Consider the following 21,082-nt stretch of genomic DNA (forward strand, 5'->3'; position numbering starts at 1 on the left):
ATGCAGAGGATGATTGGTACGCGGAAAAGTGGCAAATGTTGGAAGCCGATCCAAACTCGATAGTGGGATATCGATTGGAAAATGGCCGAATGTATAAACAAGTGTCGGCACCAATGGAGAGTTTGATTGCTGAGGGTGAAGGAAGTTGGAAACTGGTAGTACCACCTACGGATAAATGGTGGGTATTGCAACAGGCTCATGACCACCCCCAATCAGGCCATTTGGGAATCCGGAAGACCCTGGATCGGACCAAAGCACGGTACTATTGGCCAGGTATGGCCAAGGATATTCGTCAGTACGTATCGGAGTGTGAAACATGTATTGAGGCTAAGCCGGTCCAACAGAAGCCGCTGGGATTGATGGAAACTCGCGCGCCACTGGAACCATGGGAAGTGGTGGCTGCAGATACCATGTCATTCACTCGGTCAAAATCGGGATTCGCCTATCTGATAATTTTCGAAGACTTGTATACACGCTGGATTGAATGTGTTCCAGTACGGGCAGCCAACGGAAAAACCGTGGCCCATGGGCTCAGACAAGCGGTCCTGAATCGATGGGGTACTCCAAAGGTGTTTTGGACAGATAACGGCCGAGAGTACGTAAACAAAGATGTGCAAGCCCTCGTGGAAGAGTGTGGGATACAACATATGACTACGCCACCGTATCATGCCCAAGCCAACCCAGTGGAGCGGGTCAATCGGAATATTAAGACCATGATCATGAGCTATTTGGAAGACGACCATCGGGAGTGGGATAAGCACATACACGAGTTTCAATTCGCTTATAACACGGCCAATCATGAAAGCTTGGGAGTGAGTCCAGCTTTCCTCAACTTTGGACGAGATCCGTGTCCGATGAGATGTTATGGGCACCATAATGATGCAGTTCAACTCAATGCTGATGTGGATCGATCAGCCTGGATAGAGCGCATGGATCGAATGGTGGATTTGAGAGATGTGGTCAACCAGAACATCCGTCGGGCTTCGGAACGATATGCCAAGTATTACAATAAAACTCGCCGAGTGGGGGTTTTTAGAGTCGGGGATCATGTGTATCGGCCAAACAAGGTGTTGTCCAAGAAGAGCGACCAAGTGGTTGGGAAGTTGGCTCCAAGGTTTGTCGGTCCATTGGTGGTTGATAAGGTGGTCACACCAGTGATTGTTGAATTGAAAACTCTTGAGGGTAACCCAGTAGGTCGTAGTCATATAAAATTTCTGAAGTTGTTCAAGCGGGCTGAGAATGTGACTCAGGCGATCGAGGGTACATTCGCGTTGACGTTCATGAATTCAGTGTTGGTGGTCGCATGATGTCTCCCTTGGTCTATTCTAGTCTAAGTAGCTGCGGCTTCTACTGCTATTGCTTTCTTCTTTGTACTCGCTAATCTCTGCTATCTTCTGCTATCGCTTATGGGGTAATCTTGGCTAAGGAGCTGATAGGAATAATGAAAGGGGTTTTATTTCAGCAATGGCAGTATCCCAGGAATATATCCAGAGGAATCGTATTACCCCAGGGACCGCCGAATGGAAGGTGGAAGTGGAGGGGATTTTCCATCAGCAGGTGGCAGCATGGCAGCGACAATGGGCAACCCGCGTCGCCCCTGCAGGATGCGCGAGATGCTACTCGTGGGACCATTGCGCGCGTAGCTGCACGAACCCACCAGCGGAGTTACGACCGTTCTGTGGTGAGTGTGTTTGGTTCTTCGATACGGACCGTTGCTATGGGCCCCACGGGAGAGCTCGGTTGGCAGTCCGAAACCGGTGCATGATCTGCTGCTGTGAGAAGATGGTAGACCGACGTTGCCGCAAGTGCCGCCGAACGGTATCAGAGCAGTTGTGGGAGCTGCCTCGTTTACCCAAGTTTACTTGGGACCCAGTGGTGATACGTACCTATCGACTCGACGAGTGGGATTCTCGGGCTCAATAACTCGCTAGAGAGTTGCGAGCAATATTGGAGCCGGGGCAGGCATTCTCATGAGGAGTTGAAGAGCGGAGCTCCAATAAACATTTATTCTTTTTCTAGTTTCGCCATTTATCATTTATGTTTTCTGTTGGGCTAGTTGTCCGATTTATATTATTCTTTGATATTGTTTTACGCCGTAAGGTATACCCAGTTGCCACGCGTCATTGGATGTAGAGTAGTCAAATGTTAATTTTACATCTCCATTAAAGTGTCGGCCTATTTCATAAGTATGCATCATTTCATTTGTAATCACCTATTCCTAGTCCTTACCTCTGGCTGGAAGAAGACGGTAAGTGAGATGTTACCTCTGAGTTACTAAACACGCCAATGGATGTAGAGACTGCTGTTGTCTCGGCCAAAGGTCTTGCATAGGGCTAAGACCGGCCTGGTGGGGGGGTGTCACGATATTTAAATATCGTGGCAGTCTCACATTAGGTCGGTGAGCAACAGATGGCAGCACACGCTGCTCTCACGTCTCTACACTCATTAATTTTATGATTATTTTGTTTATATATATAAGATTTTATATTTATTATTACACTGCTTGGACTTAATTATTTCATTAGATGAAAACTGCGCTGAAATCAGCAAAAGAAACAATTACTGATTATATTGAAGTTACAAGTATAATTATGAGGCTGGGAGATAATTATTCGTTTTATTTATATGCTTGTAATTATTGTGTTGGTCGGCGCATGCGCGGCGACGCAACAGTTGTCAGCAGCAAGTTATTCTAGTATAAATGAAACTTATAATTATTTTACATACATTATTAATTGGTTTGGCAATTTAATTTACTGTCAATGTCATAATATCACGGGTACTTGGGCAGTTGACGTCGGGAATTGGCAATGTTGCACAATTGACATCGGATACGTCGTCGTTGGTAGTATTTGAAATTAAAATGCGACAGAGATATTGCTCCGATGGGTTAAACTGAGATGCCTATATAAAATATGGCCGGTCGAGGTGCCGGCATGAAAATCACGTGCTGCCATGGTCAGACGTGGATAAACTGTTGTACGAGCAGTGTGTGTGCCTGGTTGCTAAATTTTGTATTGCACATTTTGAGTTTTTTTTTCTCTGCTATTTATTTATTAAATAATTTCGGGCTATTGTTGCCAAGTTGCTCCGGTTATTGTGAAGGGGTATTTATTACACATTGTAATACCTAGAGTAGTATCGTCCATACGTGTCGAGTACACCAACGATCTGTAAGTACCTTTGCGTTAATTCATTGGCGTGTAGCATTGCATTCCCGCGTTGGTGGCCATTTGCAATCGCGTGAATATCACTTAGTTGATGAGATATTATTGTTATTAGTAGTAGATTCTGATTACAAGCATATGAATAAAATTAGTACTGATCGAGTCCAGTGGATGATGGAATTGTAATCACAATTAGTTATTATTATTTAAATAACGAGTATTTATTGTGAAGAACTTGTTGTGTTAGTATTATTATTTTAAATCACGTGATTACCATCATACGCGACTGGGCTGCGATAGTCTGATATATGTATGTATGTATACAATACACAGCGCTGAGTACTACTGTTTCCTTTTGAGTTATAAATTTTTTTTATTATGGTGATTATTAGTGATGAATGATTAGTGATAAAATTTATGAAATAGTATTAATCTGAGCTGATGAATATTAGTACTCTGCGTATCGACTACTAATAATTTTGAGTTAGAAATTATTATTATCTGAGTAGTAGTTATAAATTATCATTGATTGGAGTTGAATTGTTAATTATTATTCAGCGGAGTATTGCTTAAAATTAATTATTATTTGGTGTGTTATTTAGTTCTGAACTGATTTATTAATTATTATTTATTTGAGTATTGGTTAAGAAGTAGTATTAATTTGCGGATTAGTTATCATTAATTTGAGGTATTAATTATTGTTAATTTGCATCAGCATTATAGTTATTTTTGAGTTGAGTTAGTAAAGAATTATTATATTATTTGCGTTAATAATTAGTTTATTATCCTGGTCTAATTTCATGTGCGAGTGAAATATTAAGTATTATCAGGATTTTATTTTACAATACATTTATTGTTTATGAATTATTATTATTATTTGAGTTAAGTTATATGCGCATAATAATTTTATTATTTTTTGTAAATGATTTATTATTATTTTGAGCATTATTTATGTGAGTATGCGTCACATATATTGACTGATTATTGAATTAATTAACCGATAATTAAAGCAAGTGGTCACCAACCCGGTTTCTTTTTCATTTAAATTTTATTTAATTATTTATACTAGTGCTATCTTTTTCTTGCTATCCTTTTTTCCTAAATCTGAAATCGCTATCCTGTCATTTTATTTTATTTTCATTTTTATTTTCTCCGTTGTGGTATTTTGAGTTGATTTTTTGTTCGTGGGGCACACGAACTGGCGCCCAATTAGGATTTCTAACCCAGCCTGAGCGGAGCAGCTAGTCCAGGGAGATTCAGGACATCTCCAGGTGGGACATTGGACTCGGGGTTTATTTTATTTTCCAGTTTCAGACCAACGGAGAGGCATAACGGCTATTGAGCGTTCCCCACACTCCGCCGTGGGTCGCGCGAAATAGAAGAGAACGTTATAAAATAGTAAAAAAATAAGAGATTTGTAATTTGCGTTTCCTTGTCTTTTTATTTAAATTTTTTAGAATATAACGGGGTAAATTCGTATTTACCGCGTTCAATTAAGTTCAAAATAAAATCTATTATGTGTACTGTCGGTCATGTGACATTACCACCCAGGGTATTCTGGGTAGGTAGCGACTAGTCGTCCGGAAGTGGAAATTTCAATTTCTTGACCGTCAACCCCACTTAGTAGGAAAGAAGGACAACCAAAGTCAAGAAGTGAGGGAGCAATTATAACGGGGACCGAAACTAGAATCAGACATTAGTGACCGGAACGACCAGACCGAACGGATCTAGTCCAGTCGAGGAAAAGTTCAACAGCTGAGGAGACGCTACGATAGGACTCCATTATAACCGCCGATATTTAGAAGCTGCGAGTTTATATTAGGTAAAATTATTTAATTGAGAGCTTGTGTTTTACTGTGGAACCGAGCGATAAATTATTCAAATCTTTTATCAGATACCAGGCGGTTAGCCGGTATCTATTATAAATATTACTGATTGCGTCTGATTAAGCAGGTTGAAGGAGAGAACGGGTAGAGGAGAGGTTAGAGATAGAGAAAGAGGAGAGACGAGGGACAAGTACTGGAACGAGACGAAAATTTACAATCACCAGACCAGACCAGGACAAGACCAAGACAAATACAACGACGAGAAAGGAACCAAAGAGTTAAATTGTTGTAAAGGTATTTATTTAAAATTTTTCCAGGCAGGAAGCCGGAAAATTTTAATTAATACATCGTCGTACGTTTGGTAGCGTCACGTCTTAGCGTTCAAAAATTTATTACTCGTAATTCGAATAATTAAATTCATAAAGCGCAAATTAATAATTTAAACCAGGAATCAAACTATATAAAATAATTAATTAATAAACTCCAGGCAGGTAGCCGGAGCCATTGCGTTAGTAAAATATTTCCAGGCAGGTAGCCGGAATTATTCTAGAAGTTTCCAGGTAGGTCGAATAACTCACGCACCGGAACTGCCGAATCTAGTCATAATCGCTAGTCGAAAATTAATTAATAATAAGTAAGAAAAATTAATGAAATTAAATAAAATTAATAAGAAATTATCTCTGGAAAAAGTATGAAAGGATTCGTGGTCGCCGAAAAATAAATAGGAAGAATTAAGTGAATTAATGAATTTATAATCAATTAATAAAAGGAAATAGTTAAAGAAAAGTATTAATAAAATTAAGAATAAATCTTGCGAGAACCAAGTACCTGAAAAGAAGTACGTGATAAAAGCTAAAAAAATTGGCGGAACTGCGTGGAATAAATTGGTAACGTCGCGATCGCTGTGTTATTAAAGTTAAAAGTTATTGGCGAAAAAAATTAAGAAAAGAAATAATAATCAACAAGGTGATAAAAAGGAAAATCAATTAATAAATTAATTAATAATTATATAATTTTAAAATTCATGGAAAATTTATATTATTGTAAATTCAGTGTGTGTAAAATAAGTCCAGGGGACAGAGTGAGTGTGTGAGTAAAATAAATAAGGATTTTAATGAAAAAATTTAGTAATTAAGTATCGCGAAGGTTAAGCGATTTTTAACTATTGTGCGTGTGAGTGTGTGGGAATGCCAAAGGTAGTTGGCCAATTTTAATGGAAAATTTAGTAGTTAAGTATCGTGAAGGTTAAGCGATTTTTAACAATTGTGTGTGTGAGTGTGTGGAAGTGCCAAAGGTAGTTGGCCAATTTTAATCAAGAAATTATTGCGGGTTAATAGAATAAGGTTTATAAAAGGTTATATAAGGTATAAGGTTAAAAGGTTCATAAAAGGTTATAAGGTTTATAAAAGGTTATAAGGTTTATAAAAAATTATAAGGTTTATAAAAAGTTATAAGGTTTATAAAAGGTATAATGTATAAGGTTTATAAAAGGTTCTAAGTGAATAAGGTATATAAAGGTTAAAAAGGTTATTAAAAAAATAAAAGGTTTAAACCGTCAATCAGAGAAGTAAATTATTGATAAGTTATCTTCCTCATCCTTCTCTTACAATTAAATAAATTACACCGACCCTGACGATCTAAGATCCGGTTCTGGGACGACCAGAGTAACAGCATAGCCCTGTTATAAGAAACATTCGAATTTCTCCATAATTTGTTTTTTAACTTCCCGCTAAGAAAATCGACGATTTTCAAAAATTTTGGGAAGTTATTGTTTTCACCCCGCTTTTCGAAAATCGAGTTTTCATCAGATGTCGACGTTTTGAGGTCCTAGGAAGCTATTCTGACTATTTTCAGAATGATGTCCGTGTGTGTGTGTGTGTGTGTGTGTGTGTGTGTGTGTGTGTGTGTGTGTGTGTGTGTGTGTGTGTGTGTGTGTGTGTGTGTGTGTGTGTGTGTGTGTGTGTGTGTGTGTGTGTGTGTGTGTGTGTAAACTCTTTGTAACTTTTGAACTAATAAATCGATTTGGATGGTTGAGGTGGCAATTGAAAGAGCTTGTTGGCCATCAACTTTTCTGAAAATTTCAGATCATTTGATCGAATAGACTCGAAAATCTTTGCGAATTACGAAAAAAAAAAAATTTTTTTTTTTAGTTTTTTAGTGATTTCTCAGAAACGACTTGAACGATCGACTTCAAAATCTAATCAGCTCTAGAATTTGATAAAACGCGTCGATTGCCATCTTAGCCATCTCGATCGGTTGGTTTCTTCGAGAGATATCGCGGGAGAAAGAAATGGTAAAAAACAGTTATTTGCAAATATCTTTGACATAACTTAACCAAACAATTCCAAAATCGGAACAGTTCTAGAACTCAATAAAATACGTTGATTACCGCCTTAACCATCAAAATCCATTCATTCGTTCGCGAGATATCGTTGAAGAAAGAAATGGTGAAAAACGGTTCTTTCTCAATTTTTTCGAAACGACTGACGCGATTGATTTCAAATTTTTATCAGCTCAAGAATTCAATAAAATGCGCTGATTGCCACCTCAAACGTCAAAATCGATTAATTAGTTCGGAAGATATCGGCGTGGAAATGTTAAAAAAATAACATTTTATGTTATTTTTTCCGGATAAATCATAATATAACCTACCAAAATGTGTCTGAAATTATACGAACTCATCCTTCTTATGGTTTCTTTCGATCATATAGTGTCATCGAACTTGGTTATTAGTTCAAATCATATTATCAACAATAAAATCGATAAAACGTAGTTTTTAATATTTTTATCGGATATTTTATATTTTGTTGTTTCTTACATGAGTCAAAACTCATTTAAATCTTGATTTTGATCCCTGACATTTATTTCTGTCTTAATACACTTATTTTATTGAACATAATCAAGAATTAAATTTTAAAACCCGCTTAATTAATGGTTTTCGATTCTTAAATTTTCAAACTTCAGCATAACAGGTAACTTGTTAGAGATTGAAAAGATCGTAAAAAAACAATGGCATGTGATAGCATTTTCGAGCTCGAAATTATATCTACACTAATGTTTTCAAGCTCTTTGAGGTTGAAAACAGCGGGAAGTTTTGGGGCTGGCCCGCAGGGTCAACCGACGCCCAGATTTTTTTTTTAAGGGGTTGACATATATTTTATAGTACTAAGAATGTTTATGATGAAAAAAATTATTTTTATATATATATGTAATTATGTTATTGATTTAATTCTATGTTTATAATTTATACCAAAGTCAACTGTAATGGAATCATAATAAAATATTTTTTTGTATCTATGTGATCATGTTATTAATTTAATTCTATGTCTATTAGGCGATAATAAAAAAAATCGACTGTTTTTATTTTAAAAAGGACTTTATATTATTGTCCAGGATACTAAAAAAATGACACTGTTAAAACGGTAGCTCTTAATTTTAATATTAAGGGGTGCCTCATCGCGATTTTTATTTCCCTGTAGAGTGAAAATACAGCCTCCTAAAAATCACTGGAAAATTTGAAAAATTTTCTTGTTCCTTTGATTTTTTGGATACGTGTATTTGACATTTTCATCAAAATTATCAGGCTTATCGGAAAATGTTACGGGACCTTTTTTGTGAATCATTTTATTTCCTACAAACTATCTTGACCCATGTTTCTAAAACGCTCGAAAGTTCTTTAGGTATTTGCATTTAAATGTTTGTTCATTCTAAGAAAGTGTAAAAATATCTTTACTACCAAACTTATTTTTTTATTAATGCTGTTAAGTGAGCAGTTTTTCTGGGTAAAAATAAAATAATAACGTAAAGCGTAACAAATAAGCACTTATTTGATATTCTTGCTATCTCCGGTAGGGAAAAAAAAATTGGGAATAAGGGTTTTGAAAAGAATAAATTTCTGAATATGAACGATATTCCAATGTGTTCTATGTGGCAAGCATATCTCTGGAAATAGAAAGTTTAGCAACACTGGGGTGTATGCATACCATTTTTTAGCTTTCCACAAATAAATAGAAATTTTCTCAAAAAATTGATTATGAAGTGTACATCACTTGATAAAGTAGCTGAAAATATGTGTTATAAAAAAAATAAGTTTGCTATTCTTATTACTAATTCCTGTCTTATAAAAATAAAAAAAATAAAATTAAAATTGCAATAAAAGTGATAGACTCAAAGATTGCCTAATATTAAAACTGCTAAAATTATTTTGAAGCACTAAGTAATTTAAGTTGGAACAAAATTTCCACTTCTTCATTATTAAATTTTAACAGCTCATGACGAGGTCGCTTGACCTGCCCTAAAAAAAGGTGGTTGCGAATGAACGGTTTATTTTGTTTTTGTTGAAAAAAGAAATAATAACAGAATCAAATTTTTGGTAATTTGTTTTTTAATTGATCTAAAATAGATTCTATTTTGAAATAAAAATAACAACACTAGTCACAAAAATTAGAGGATATCAAAAAAGTTTTTTATCATTAAGGAGTGTAATGTCATCCAATTTTTAATTCAATTGAATTTACAGACAAACGCTAGAAACCTAAAAATTCTAATTCGTCTCTGAGAGAAAACTGTTTTAAAATTCTCAGTTACTCTACGAGTGCAACAAAGATAGTCTCGTTTATTTTTCTGAGTGTGAGAAAGAGGTCCAGTAGCGTTTCCTTTTAAAAAGTAGTAGCATCGGTTTTTTTTTTTAATACTTTTAAATAAGAACGGATCTTTTTCAAGTGTGTTCACAAATTGTATAGAAATGTCAGAAAACAAAAAAAAACAAATTATGGAGAAATTCGAATGTTTCTAAAAAATTTAAATAAAAAGACAAGGAAACGCAAATTACAAATCTCTTATTTTTTTACTATTTCTGCATTTAATTGAATTAGTATTTTATTAGATCTGTAAAGCTAACTTAAAAAAATCACAATTGCTTAAAGGTTCTGAAATAATTACCTAACTCCCATTACTTGTAAGCATTTTTACTCTAAACATTACTATGTTGATAGTTTAAAATATAAATAATTGGGCTAAATATCCATTTTCTTAATCTTTGATAGAAAATTTTCTGGATCAATTTATAGGAAGGTTATAAAAAAACATCCATTTTTTTCTGTAATTTTCAGTAACTGATGAAAAATATTATTCATTAGAGAAATAAAAGTTTTTACTAATCGATATTTTTTTCAATTTGGAGATCTTTTTTTCGAAACAAAAAAAAAAAAAGAAAACAAATCATCCCTACTTTTCGTTGGGCTGCTGACAGCATACTGATATTATGATTAACGATCATTGGGACCCCGAGTTATGTGAGGCCCTTGGGTAAGAAAGAAAAACTATTGCCATTTTCAGGTTTTTAAAAGAAAATAGGCCTTACCATAAGTTCATTTTCATTTCAATATATCGACCTAGATTCCCTATTCTTTGACCCTGCAGGCACCAATTACCGAATTTCTCATTGGTCAACTTTAATTAGTTGTAATTTAAATTTTATTGCTAATTCGCAAAAATGGCTCAGGAATTTTAGATTCTAAATATTTTTTTCTTTAACGCTATATACCTCTGTTACACTTTTTTTGGGACACCCTGTAATTTGGTGTCCAATTTTAGTTCCCGCGTTGGTAGCCATTTGTCTATCTCATAAGAGTAAGAGAGATAGCAAATTTACCAAGAAAAAGATGCTTAAACTAAGAGAAAAATACTTTGGGAGCAAAGTTATATATTTATTGTAACGGGTTTTTCACCACCGGAGATCTACCGGAGTGAAGTCCGAATACACTTACTATTTGGTTACCTCGTTTGAAATTAAAAGTTGGGTGCCAGGTGATTTTATAATTCCCAAATAAACAATTATTAAAAATGTCGACTCAGGGTGGTGGATCAGGGAAAAGTCAGGCACTTAAGATTACGATAAATGATTGATTAGAATTAAACGAAAAATTAGTCGTATATTACATAAACAAAATAATTGATTGTTTTCACACAAATTATCGGTTACAAAGAAAATCAAAATGCCATTGTCGGCTTGATATAAACAAAATGGTGCTATAAGCAGCAGCGGAAGTAGTTCGATGCTTGCCACGAGATCGGACGACCAGTTGTAGTGTCCCCAGTAAGAAACTTATTTTAGAACTATATACAGCATATTGAAATTACAAATCATTTTTAATATAAATTGCTTACTAAAATTACAAAATTTGTATCGTAATATTAGTAAACGAATTTTCGATAGATAATTAGTAAAAATACAATCAATATGCTGTAATTTTTGTAAACTTGGCTAAAATAGTTTGCTTAGTAAATTTACAATATAGCATACTGAAATTACAAATCATTTTCGATACAAATCGTTCAATAAAATTACACCGTTTGTATTGCAATATTGCTAAACAAATTTTCGATAGATGTTTAGTAAACTTAAATAAATATTTTGTCATTTTCCTAAATGGTGTTAAAATAAGTCGCATAGTAAATTTACAAAACTAAATGGTATTATTACTAAATTGTTATGCGTGAAAACTTCCAACACTTTTGTTGGAAATTTACTTTAGAAATTTTTAACAGTGTCATATATAGGTCTAATATATAGAATTTTTACATGTTTATTTTTTATAGATTATAAATATGGTATCTACTTAAATTATAAAAAAAAAGGTAAATAAAGTAAAAAACTGTACTAACAGAAAAAAAAAATTTTCCTCTTATTACCTATAGATTATGTAGTACAGCAAAACTCAATTATCACTGTCAGTTGCGTAGCCAAGTCGTTAAAGCGTTGGTCTTTTGTACGTAAGGTCCCGGGTTCAATCCCACTAATCTGTGTGCGGTCGTTTTCAAGTTTAGTGTTTTTTTTCCGAATTAAAATTCCCTCATTCAATTAGAAATTAAATTATCCGCAAACCTGATATTCCCTGCATCGCAAAGACGATTCAACGAAAAAAAAAAAAAAAAAAAAAAAAAAATTGTGTATTTTTTAAATTCAGTTAAAATTTCTATACATGTGTCACGATCGAAGTGAGTGAAGGCCACGGGCGAAAGGGTAATTCAATTTATTGTTTAATATCAGAATGCCGATTTTCCCTATTCTATAACTCAGCCAAGATGTTCGATTGAACGTCACGTGGCTAGTGTGAGAACGTATAAGGGATCAGGCACTGATTCTTAATTTATAAATTATAATGTGAAATTATTTTTATTCTGTCATCCAACCAAGGATCTTTAATCACGTGGCTAATATAAGAATTTTATAATTTCGTGTTGTTCTACAACTTATGTGTCTATTTGTACCGAGCGGATGTACTATCGACCGTCCCGTTCAATGACCTGCGTGGCGTTAGGGTAGGTCAGGGACTTTCTGAGCGAGAGGGATGTTGGTTCGGTGAATATGGGCCCTCGAGAAGAACGTGTTCTTTCCCTGTCTTACTTTAAGGTTACTATGACTTAGATTGCCAGCACTTGAATGCCCGAGAAAAGGACAGCAAATAAAGAGACAGATGTATACAAAAACATGTATAGTATATTGACAAGTTAAATGTTACAAAAATATTACAGTAATAAACTTACCTCAGTGGGTTGAAATACTTGCATATACACTCACTCCAGATTCACAAATTCGAATTTGTGTACACAGGAATTTTACAATGTTTTATGACAGTTTTTAACTGAGATTCACAGGTTGAATCTATTCACACGAACGCATTGCACGCTGAACCGAGAGGTCGGCTTTGCCATCAAGTGAATTTATAATGATTTTTAGGATTTTTATCAACAGGATTAACTATTTCTGAACAAGGACTACGGTTGCCTAGGCGGTGGACGTCACGTGAAAGAGTTTGGTTAATTCTATTGTGAACTCAAATGATTCTACTCTAGGGTAGTTTTCCAATTACAGAGCATACTGTGACTCAGTGGCGCACAATGCCGAATTATGCTGAAGCTTAATTGGAACGTGAATTAGTTTTCAAATGCACCAGTAGAGCGCGCTAAGTTCAGTGTTGAAAAAAAAAATAATCATAGAGTTAGCAATAACCTCATAAATGTGTAAATAAAGTGGTATACGTAATAATTGGTTAAAAACTATTTACGGTTATTTTAAGTAATTTGGATTTTGATTGTTTCCTTAAATTTTTTTTGTTTTGAGTTATTTTTTTAAATGAGTTCTAAAAGGATTATATACTTTTTAATTGAATCATCTTATCCAGATGATAGTGATGATGATTTATCGAGTACTCCAAGTACAAACCAATCAATTTGTTCATTATCAAGTGATATATTTATTGAAAATATGTATGATAATGAAACAGATGAGTTATTTGAGCCATTGATAAAATATTTGATGACAGGTTGTCGAAAACAAAGAGTAGAAAATTATCTCGATGTAGTAAAAACTTGGACGGATGCTGAATTTAAAGAAAATTTTCGATTATCAAGAACTACTGCATATCATCTGATAAGTATGTATTTTAAGAATTCATATTTTTGAGTTTTAACTATTTATACTATATAATATATTACTGAAACTTTTTTTTGTAGATGAACTGGAAACATCGACTTTTATTCCCAAGAATACCTTTGGGATGAAATCCATCAGCGCTGAAATAAGTTTTTTAATATTTTTGTGGTTTATTGCAAATACTGAACCATTGCGGACTATATCAAATTTATTTGATATTTCAATTTCATCAACATTCCGAGTCATTCGCCGTGTCGTAACTTGGATTCTAACGAAATTGGATGATGTTATCAAGTGGCCTCAGACTAATCATGCAATAATTAATACAGTTGAAGGTTTTTTCTCAAAAAAAAATATATCTAATATTTTAGGAGCAATCGATTGTTTACATATAAGGATTGTAAAGCCTTCTCAAAATGCTGTAGATTATCGTAATCGAAAAAAATATTTCTCTATTAATCTTCAAGCAGTAGTTGATTCTAATATGAAGTTTACTAATATTTATTGTGGTTAGCTGGGATCTTTACATGATGCTCGAGTTTTTCGAAAATCACCGTTATATGAAGAATCTCAAAATAATAAAGAAGATGTATTTCCAAATAATACTTTTTTAATTGGAGATTCTGCATATCCATCGCTATCATGGCTTGTTCCACCATTTCGAGATAATGGTTACTTAACTCCTCAATAAAGAGAATTCAATTATTTGCATTCATCTACACGAATGTCAGTTGAAAAAACTTTTGGACAATTGAAAACCCGTTTTCGACGAATTAAATTCTATACTGAGTACAGAGGTTTATCATTTGTATCCGAGGTCGTTACAGCAGCATGTATTTTGCACAATTATTGTATCGATGAACATGACAATTTTGATAACTTTGAAGACGATAATATTCATGTCGGGATAAATTTAGAGGAACATGGTTATGAGGAACAATATCAAAATAATAATAATGACAGAGATCGTAGAATGGTATTATTCAGAGAATTGTTTCCAGATGCACAAGTTGCATAAATTCAAAAGAAAATGTATCTATACTTTCTGATACCACTTGTATATTGAATTGTAAAAATGAAATTGTAAAAATCGATTACTAGCCGGACAATGATCCCAAAACTCAGGTCGCAAACCTTAGCAAGCCCGTCTTACTTGTCGGGATTCCTCCGGTGGGTGTCTCAATCTAAAGTATAAACTTTGCAGACAGATCAGATAATTCCGGGAGGACTCCTTTTCGCCTTGATTCCGGGCCTGGATATCCACCCTTATTTCCCTCTGGCGTCTACCTCCCGTAAACCACGTACGGAACTCGTCCTTGAAATGCTCCCATCTGGTCCATCGTTCATAACTTGCTGAACACCACGTTGCAGCAACCCCAGTAAACTCCTCAGGTAAAACTGCCAGACGATCTTTATGACGAATACCCGCACTTCGCATCAGTACTGACAGCCGCCGCAGGAACTCATCTCCAGTCATGGAACTGTCTCCAGCGAACGAAAGCTTCCAATTTCTTGCAATCGCTCCATAATCCCGATCACGAACTCGCGTTCTCGATCTCGAATGACGTTCCGCCCTCTGACTGGCATAGGAATCGTCAGGCGACCACGACCGACTCCCACTGGAGTCAGAATCATCTCTATGGTTCTGCGGTCTCCTTTGGCGATGTCGCTGTGTCGATCCATGGCACTGATTTTTCCCCACTGGCCAATTGACATGCACATTAGATGCTGACGCTGTGCAAGCCGGTGGTGCCATAGTCATCTGCGGCCCACATGAGTTCACTGTTCGGATAATGGCGCCGAAACCTCCCCATAGCCCTGCCGCTGACTGAATAGTGCTGAAGTGGGAGGGTATAGTTGTTACAGCACAACTAAGTATCGGTGACGATGCTCGAAAAGGGTCCTTAGCACTTCCACAATATCCCGATGGATCGCGAATGCATCCATTGGTCCCGGTTGCGACACCTCTGGGCTTACTGATACCGCCGGTATACTTGTTACAGGGACGACAGGAGCCCCGGTCGTTACTGGTGATCCCATATGGCTTCCCACTGGTCGTCATCGCTTCAATATTGCCACTTCGGTCCGTTCTCGACCCACTGTTGATTCACGAACCAACTCGTCCACTAATGGATCCCACAAGGCTTCTTTGCCGTCGTCCCGGTCCATCAGCCGCTTCATTCGGTCACGAATGACTTCATCTGACCCATGGTGGTTCAGCCACCGGCTACGTAGGTATTTCCGAAGAGCCGCAACGTCCACGTATTCCGAAATGGTATTGGATTTAGCTGGAATCTCATCCAATGCTGGGCTCCATCTGACATTAATGGCACTCAGCGCCCGTTGGTGGTATCGGTTAAGTCGATTCCATAGGACCTGTGGTGAATCGAATGTTGACAATCCAAAACTGGCCAACAGCATCTTGAGTTTCGATGGTGGTTGATCCAACAACCAAGTAAGCTCTGACGGTGGAAGCGTATCATCCCCATCGTGTTTGTCATCGTTCTCCAAATCCAGGGTCTCATTCCCTGAATGTCTGTCCACAGCTACCAGTGGTGTGGGTGCAAGCCGCTGTTCCGAAGTTTTGTTCCCACTTGGAGGATCATCTTCATTTCCTCCACGCAATCGCTTGCATTCAGCCAGCAACGCGCTTGACTCGTCCCATATCTCAGTTCAAGAATCCATTTTAAATGTAATTAATAAATATATATGATAATTATAACATAATCTTACATATAAACAAAACAATTATAATAACAATATCGGGTGAGACGTGTGAGCAGCGTGTGCTGCCCTCTGTTCAGCATAAGGATTCAATAATTGCCTCGATTGCCGCCTCAACCATCTTAATCGGTTAATTCGTCCTTAAGTTATCGTGGAAGAAAGAAATGTTAAAAAACGGTTTTTTCCGAAAACAATGGCATACAAAAGTATTTTCGAACTCGAAGAGCTCGAAAATGTATCCGCAACAATGTTTTCGAGCTCAAGGAGCTCGAACACAGCGGGAAGTTTTAGGGCTAACCCGCAGGGTCAACCGATAAACCAATTTTTTTTATTATTTTTAAAGGCCAAGTAAAAAAGTCTAATTTGGGAAATAACGGACACCTCAACGCCTATGTAGGGTTTGTATATGCCTATGAATGGTTCACATATGAAACAAATTTAGGCTTTATATGGCCATATATAGTTCATACACCGGCATATATGGTCCATCTATGACTTTATCAATAAGCTGGCATGGCCATATATAGCCATATAATGCTATATGTGGACGTACAATCTTTTTATATTGTCATATATATCTATATATGGCCTATATGGATCTTATATACCCATACATGGAAAGATAGACTTTTTCTATTAAGTCATGTGAATCTAGATACAATCTGTGGAACGAATATGGCCATATATGTTCATACATGGTCATATATGACCGTATTATATGAAGTTGTAAACTTTTTTACGTCAAGACATATATTATAACTTATGACCATAAATGATTCGTATATAACTATGTATGTAATTCACACAAGAACTCGAGAAAAAATTATTCTTATCTACGGTGATCTAAATCCTACACATAAGTAAAATTTATGAAAATACTGGTTTTCCATTTTTTTTCTACGAAGATCAAGACAAAAAACGGAAAATCCCAAAACTTAAAATTCTAATTTTTTGGAAATTTCAAAGCTCTCTGGAAAAGAAATCATGTTTGGTCATGTATGATCATTCATCAGCATCTTAATAAATAAGAAAGACTCCGTATTTCATGTCCATCAGCGCAGTAGTTAGTGCGCCAGACTTTGAATCGGAATGGACCCAGGATCGAATCGAGCCATCACCGCGATTTTCCATTGAAAAAAAAAAATACTGGCCTACTTCAGAGACTATTAGAATACATAAGTCGTCTGATTGTCATGAATTTTTTTTTTTTTTTGTTCATTATTTTCTCAATTTTTTTGAAAATATAGCACTATTTATAGTCATATATAGTCATATATGACTATATATGGCCACATATGGCCATAAATAGTCATATCCGGCTATATATCGCTAATTTACATGTATGTCCATAAATGATTATTTTTTTCCGTGTATGTCTACCGTAAAAGGCATTCTCGTTACTTATGACTGTTTATATATATCGTTTAGATAGATTTCAAAAACTGTCTAGAAACTATCTAGAAATTATCAAAAAATTAAAGTACACTTCGCTAGTTCATAGAAAATCGTAAATTTAACTGAAATTTTTTTGCCGTGGAAGACCTTTCATTTTCTGCGATGTAAACTATGATTCTTTCCACACACTTAGAAAGGAAAATGTTGCTCAGAAATGACGCATGCTACTAGGCATATGTATTGTATATAAACCAGTTACTCCAGAGTGATGAAAAATTTTCATTTCAGTCATAGATATAGAATAAATTGAATGTGACTGAAACTTTGTAATACCTTACTGTATCTGCTGATCCGATTTCTCCGCTTGCAGTCGAAAATCGTACGGCTATAGAAGTTTTTTTCCCAATTTTGGAAAATACTTTAGCTCTTGAATACTGTGTTATGTTATGAGTGACCTCAAAATAACCAAAAGCACCTGTAAAATTGGAGTAATCATTTCAAAAGCATTGCATCAGATTTTGAATAACATTAAAAATGTCAAGTTTTTATTATTTTCTTACCAGCACCTTTAGCGTGAACCACTCTTTCTGGAATTCTTTCTCGATCAAAATGTGATATTTCATCGATGAATACGGAATCTTGAATAAGCAATGGGCCTCTTGGACCAGCCGTAAGAATTGCTGTTTTATTAGCAATGGGAGCTCCATTTCCTGTTAATAAAACATGTGGCTTGTCCTAAAAAACGGCAATCATATGACTTTGGATGCATAAATAATCATAAATCATTATTTTGATTTAACATTTCATACCGATTTATGATATGTCTACACTGTTTTGCATGTTTGTAATATAATTAAATTGTTTTACTTATTGATTATATCTTTTAAATAAATACATATTTTCTGAATTAGTTAACCGATCTTGATGATTCTTTCAGCATTCGAAAACGTCTGTTTAAACTTAGATTTCGTACAAACATTTGAGATCATTTTATTAAATAGATTCTGAGATATTTAAGGAATACGGAAAAAAAAAATTTTAACTTCCCGTTATAAAAATCGACAATTTTTCGAAAATTCGGGAAGTTATTGTTTTTACTCTGACTTTTGAGAATCAAATTTCCACCAGATCTCAACGTTTTAAGGTTCTAGGAAACTATTCTGACTATTTTCAGGAAGATGTTCAAGTGTATGTATCTGTGTAAATGTGTGTGTATGTAAACTCTTCATACTTTTTTAACGAATCATACAATATTTTCGAAAAAATTGAATTGATCGATTTTTAATTTTAATCAGCTCCAGAACACAAACTTCAACATCGGTTGATTAGTTCGTAAGATATCGGCGATAAAAAATTTAACGAATAATAATTGACTTTATTTTTCCCGGATAACACATAATGTAAATCATCATATTTTCCAAAACTTATACCGGCTCTTTGCCTCCATGGTGTTTGATGATCACTTTATAAATTACACGGAGAGAAATGTCAAGTAAGTACGCCTATGCAGCATAGTAATAATTACATTACACTATAGTTTGTATAAGCAGTCATACAAGAGCGGCATGACACAAACTATAGAGTAATGTAATTATTACTATGCTGCATAGGCATATTTACTTAAAATTTCTCTCCATGTATTGCAATCGGTTTATTAGCTTAAATAATATCATCAGCATAATTTGTGAAAAATCACTGTTTCTGACATTTTTTTCTGAATGTTTTATATTCTACCATGCTGGTTAAATTTAAAGTTTATGTAACTCTTCATTATGTTCATTCTTATTAATTGCTGTGCAAAAAAATTAAATTTATCAAGCATATGCGTGAGCAAAACGTGCATTGACAATAATGTTTTCCAGTTCCATGAGCTTGAAAACAGCAGAGAGTTTCGGGACTAGCCCGCAGAGTCAATGAGTTTCCAGATTTTTCTTTTCAGTATACGGAAAAGCATAAAATTTTGTGAAGATATGAACATTTTCGAGTATGTTCATTCTATTCAATCCGGGAATGCATACAGAAATATACGCCAAAATATATCCTGGATATATGGAGAATATACTCTATTTTGCCTACCTACATATATCTTATGTATATATACTTAGAATATATGGGTGATTCCGTTCTAACTGTGATTTTTTTTATTTAAAATTTTGAGATTTTGAAGTTTAACTTTTTCAAATTTTTAATGCAAATTTTTATATCTATTTAACCGCAAAAAAAAATCTGAGACGATTTTACTACAACTTGAAAGCGTCAAGAATGAGAAACAAATTCCAAATTTTGCGTTCCATGGTACTTATATAAAATAAATTCGGTAAAAATTATTTGAGAAAATTATTTAATTCATTTATAAATTCTGTTATAACACATTTAAACTCTGTTTTTAATAATTATTTAACACATTAATGATAATTAATAACGATTGAGTTTACAATTTATAGCAACTATAATCTAATTTATAGAATTTACTAAAAAATAAGTTAATTAATTAAATTAATAAATATTGAATAAATTAATTGTCACTTGTATCAGGTAGCTTTCTGACACAAAGTATTAGTGCAATCTGTATTAAAAAAAATTACAGTTAATGATTAAAATAATTTTACAACTAATTATTATAACTATATGAACAGAAATGCTTGAAATGTCTCACGACTAGTTTGTCGTGAAAATAATTTAACAATTAATTTTGTTGAATAATGATAAATTGAACAAGCAATTTTACTAAATTGTAGAAATTCTTACAAGCAATTTTCTTAAGAATAATAAATTTTGACAAGTAATTTTGTTAAATAAAGTTGCAGATTAATTTATTAGACCAAGCTCAATGCTGCTGATCTCTTTAAAATATAGAATACAACTGATACATAATAACTTACAATCTTATCTTAACGTTAGACTTAGAAACTAAGGTTGAGGAAAAAGGGGCGTGCTAGAAGGAAAAGTGAGTAACCAGGGGCTGGGATGAGAGCGCGAAGGGCATTAGAAAGGGCCAGTGAAATGTGGAAGGGCAGTGTCGTCGCGGGAGTATGGCGAAAGAGAATGGGAAAGAAGAGAAAGTGAAAGAGGATGAACAGAGAAAGAGAGAGTGAGATACAAGAAAAATGGTGACCAGACTCTTTTAGAGAGTAGGAGAGTGTAATTAAGAACACATGTCCGGAATGATTTATGGTAGAGCTGAAGTAATTCCAGGATAAAGAGCAAGGAGTTGTAAACATGGGACTCGAGAATGTTACAAATTTAAAACTTTTAACTTAATCCCTAAAGAACGGAACCGATGCTTGGCCGTTTCAATTAAATAAAAAATATTCAGACATAAAACTAAAATTTCGACTCAATCCTAAAGAGATGTTTAACACAAAGTAAAATGAATAAAGCTAATATAACAACAAACGAGAAAAAATGGGTAATTCTCGAATTCCAGGGACAAATGTTTTTACTAAGAATACTAAAATATTGTAAGACTACGTGCAACTTAAATTTAATGAAAAATGCGTAAAAATAATAATAAAATTAAGAGTTATCATTCC

The 21,082-nt window shown here is 34.6% G+C and overlaps 1 protein-coding gene across 1 annotated transcript in view; it reads right to left on the reverse strand.

Annotated features, from left to right (window-relative positions):
- The window catches only part of LOC103578479 (catalase-like), a 74,664-nt gene that overhangs the window by 30,329 nt on the left and 23,253 nt on the right, over positions 1 to 21,082 (reverse strand). The window contains exons 2-3 of the mRNA XM_014439742.2: positions 18,110 to 18,284; positions 17,883 to 18,024 (exon numbers count right to left, since the gene is read on the reverse strand). Of these exons, the coding sequence (XP_014295228.1) occupies positions 17,883 to 18,024; positions 18,110 to 18,284 (317 nt within the window). The remainder of the gene's footprint in view (positions 1 to 17,882; positions 18,025 to 18,109; positions 18,285 to 21,082) is intronic.

This window comes from Microplitis demolitor, chromosome 1 (genome assembly GCF_026212275.2).
Source record: "Microplitis demolitor isolate Queensland-Clemson2020A chromosome 1, iyMicDemo2.1a, whole genome shotgun sequence".
Lineage (NCBI taxonomy): Eukaryota > Metazoa > Arthropoda > Insecta > Hymenoptera > Braconidae > Microplitis > Microplitis demolitor.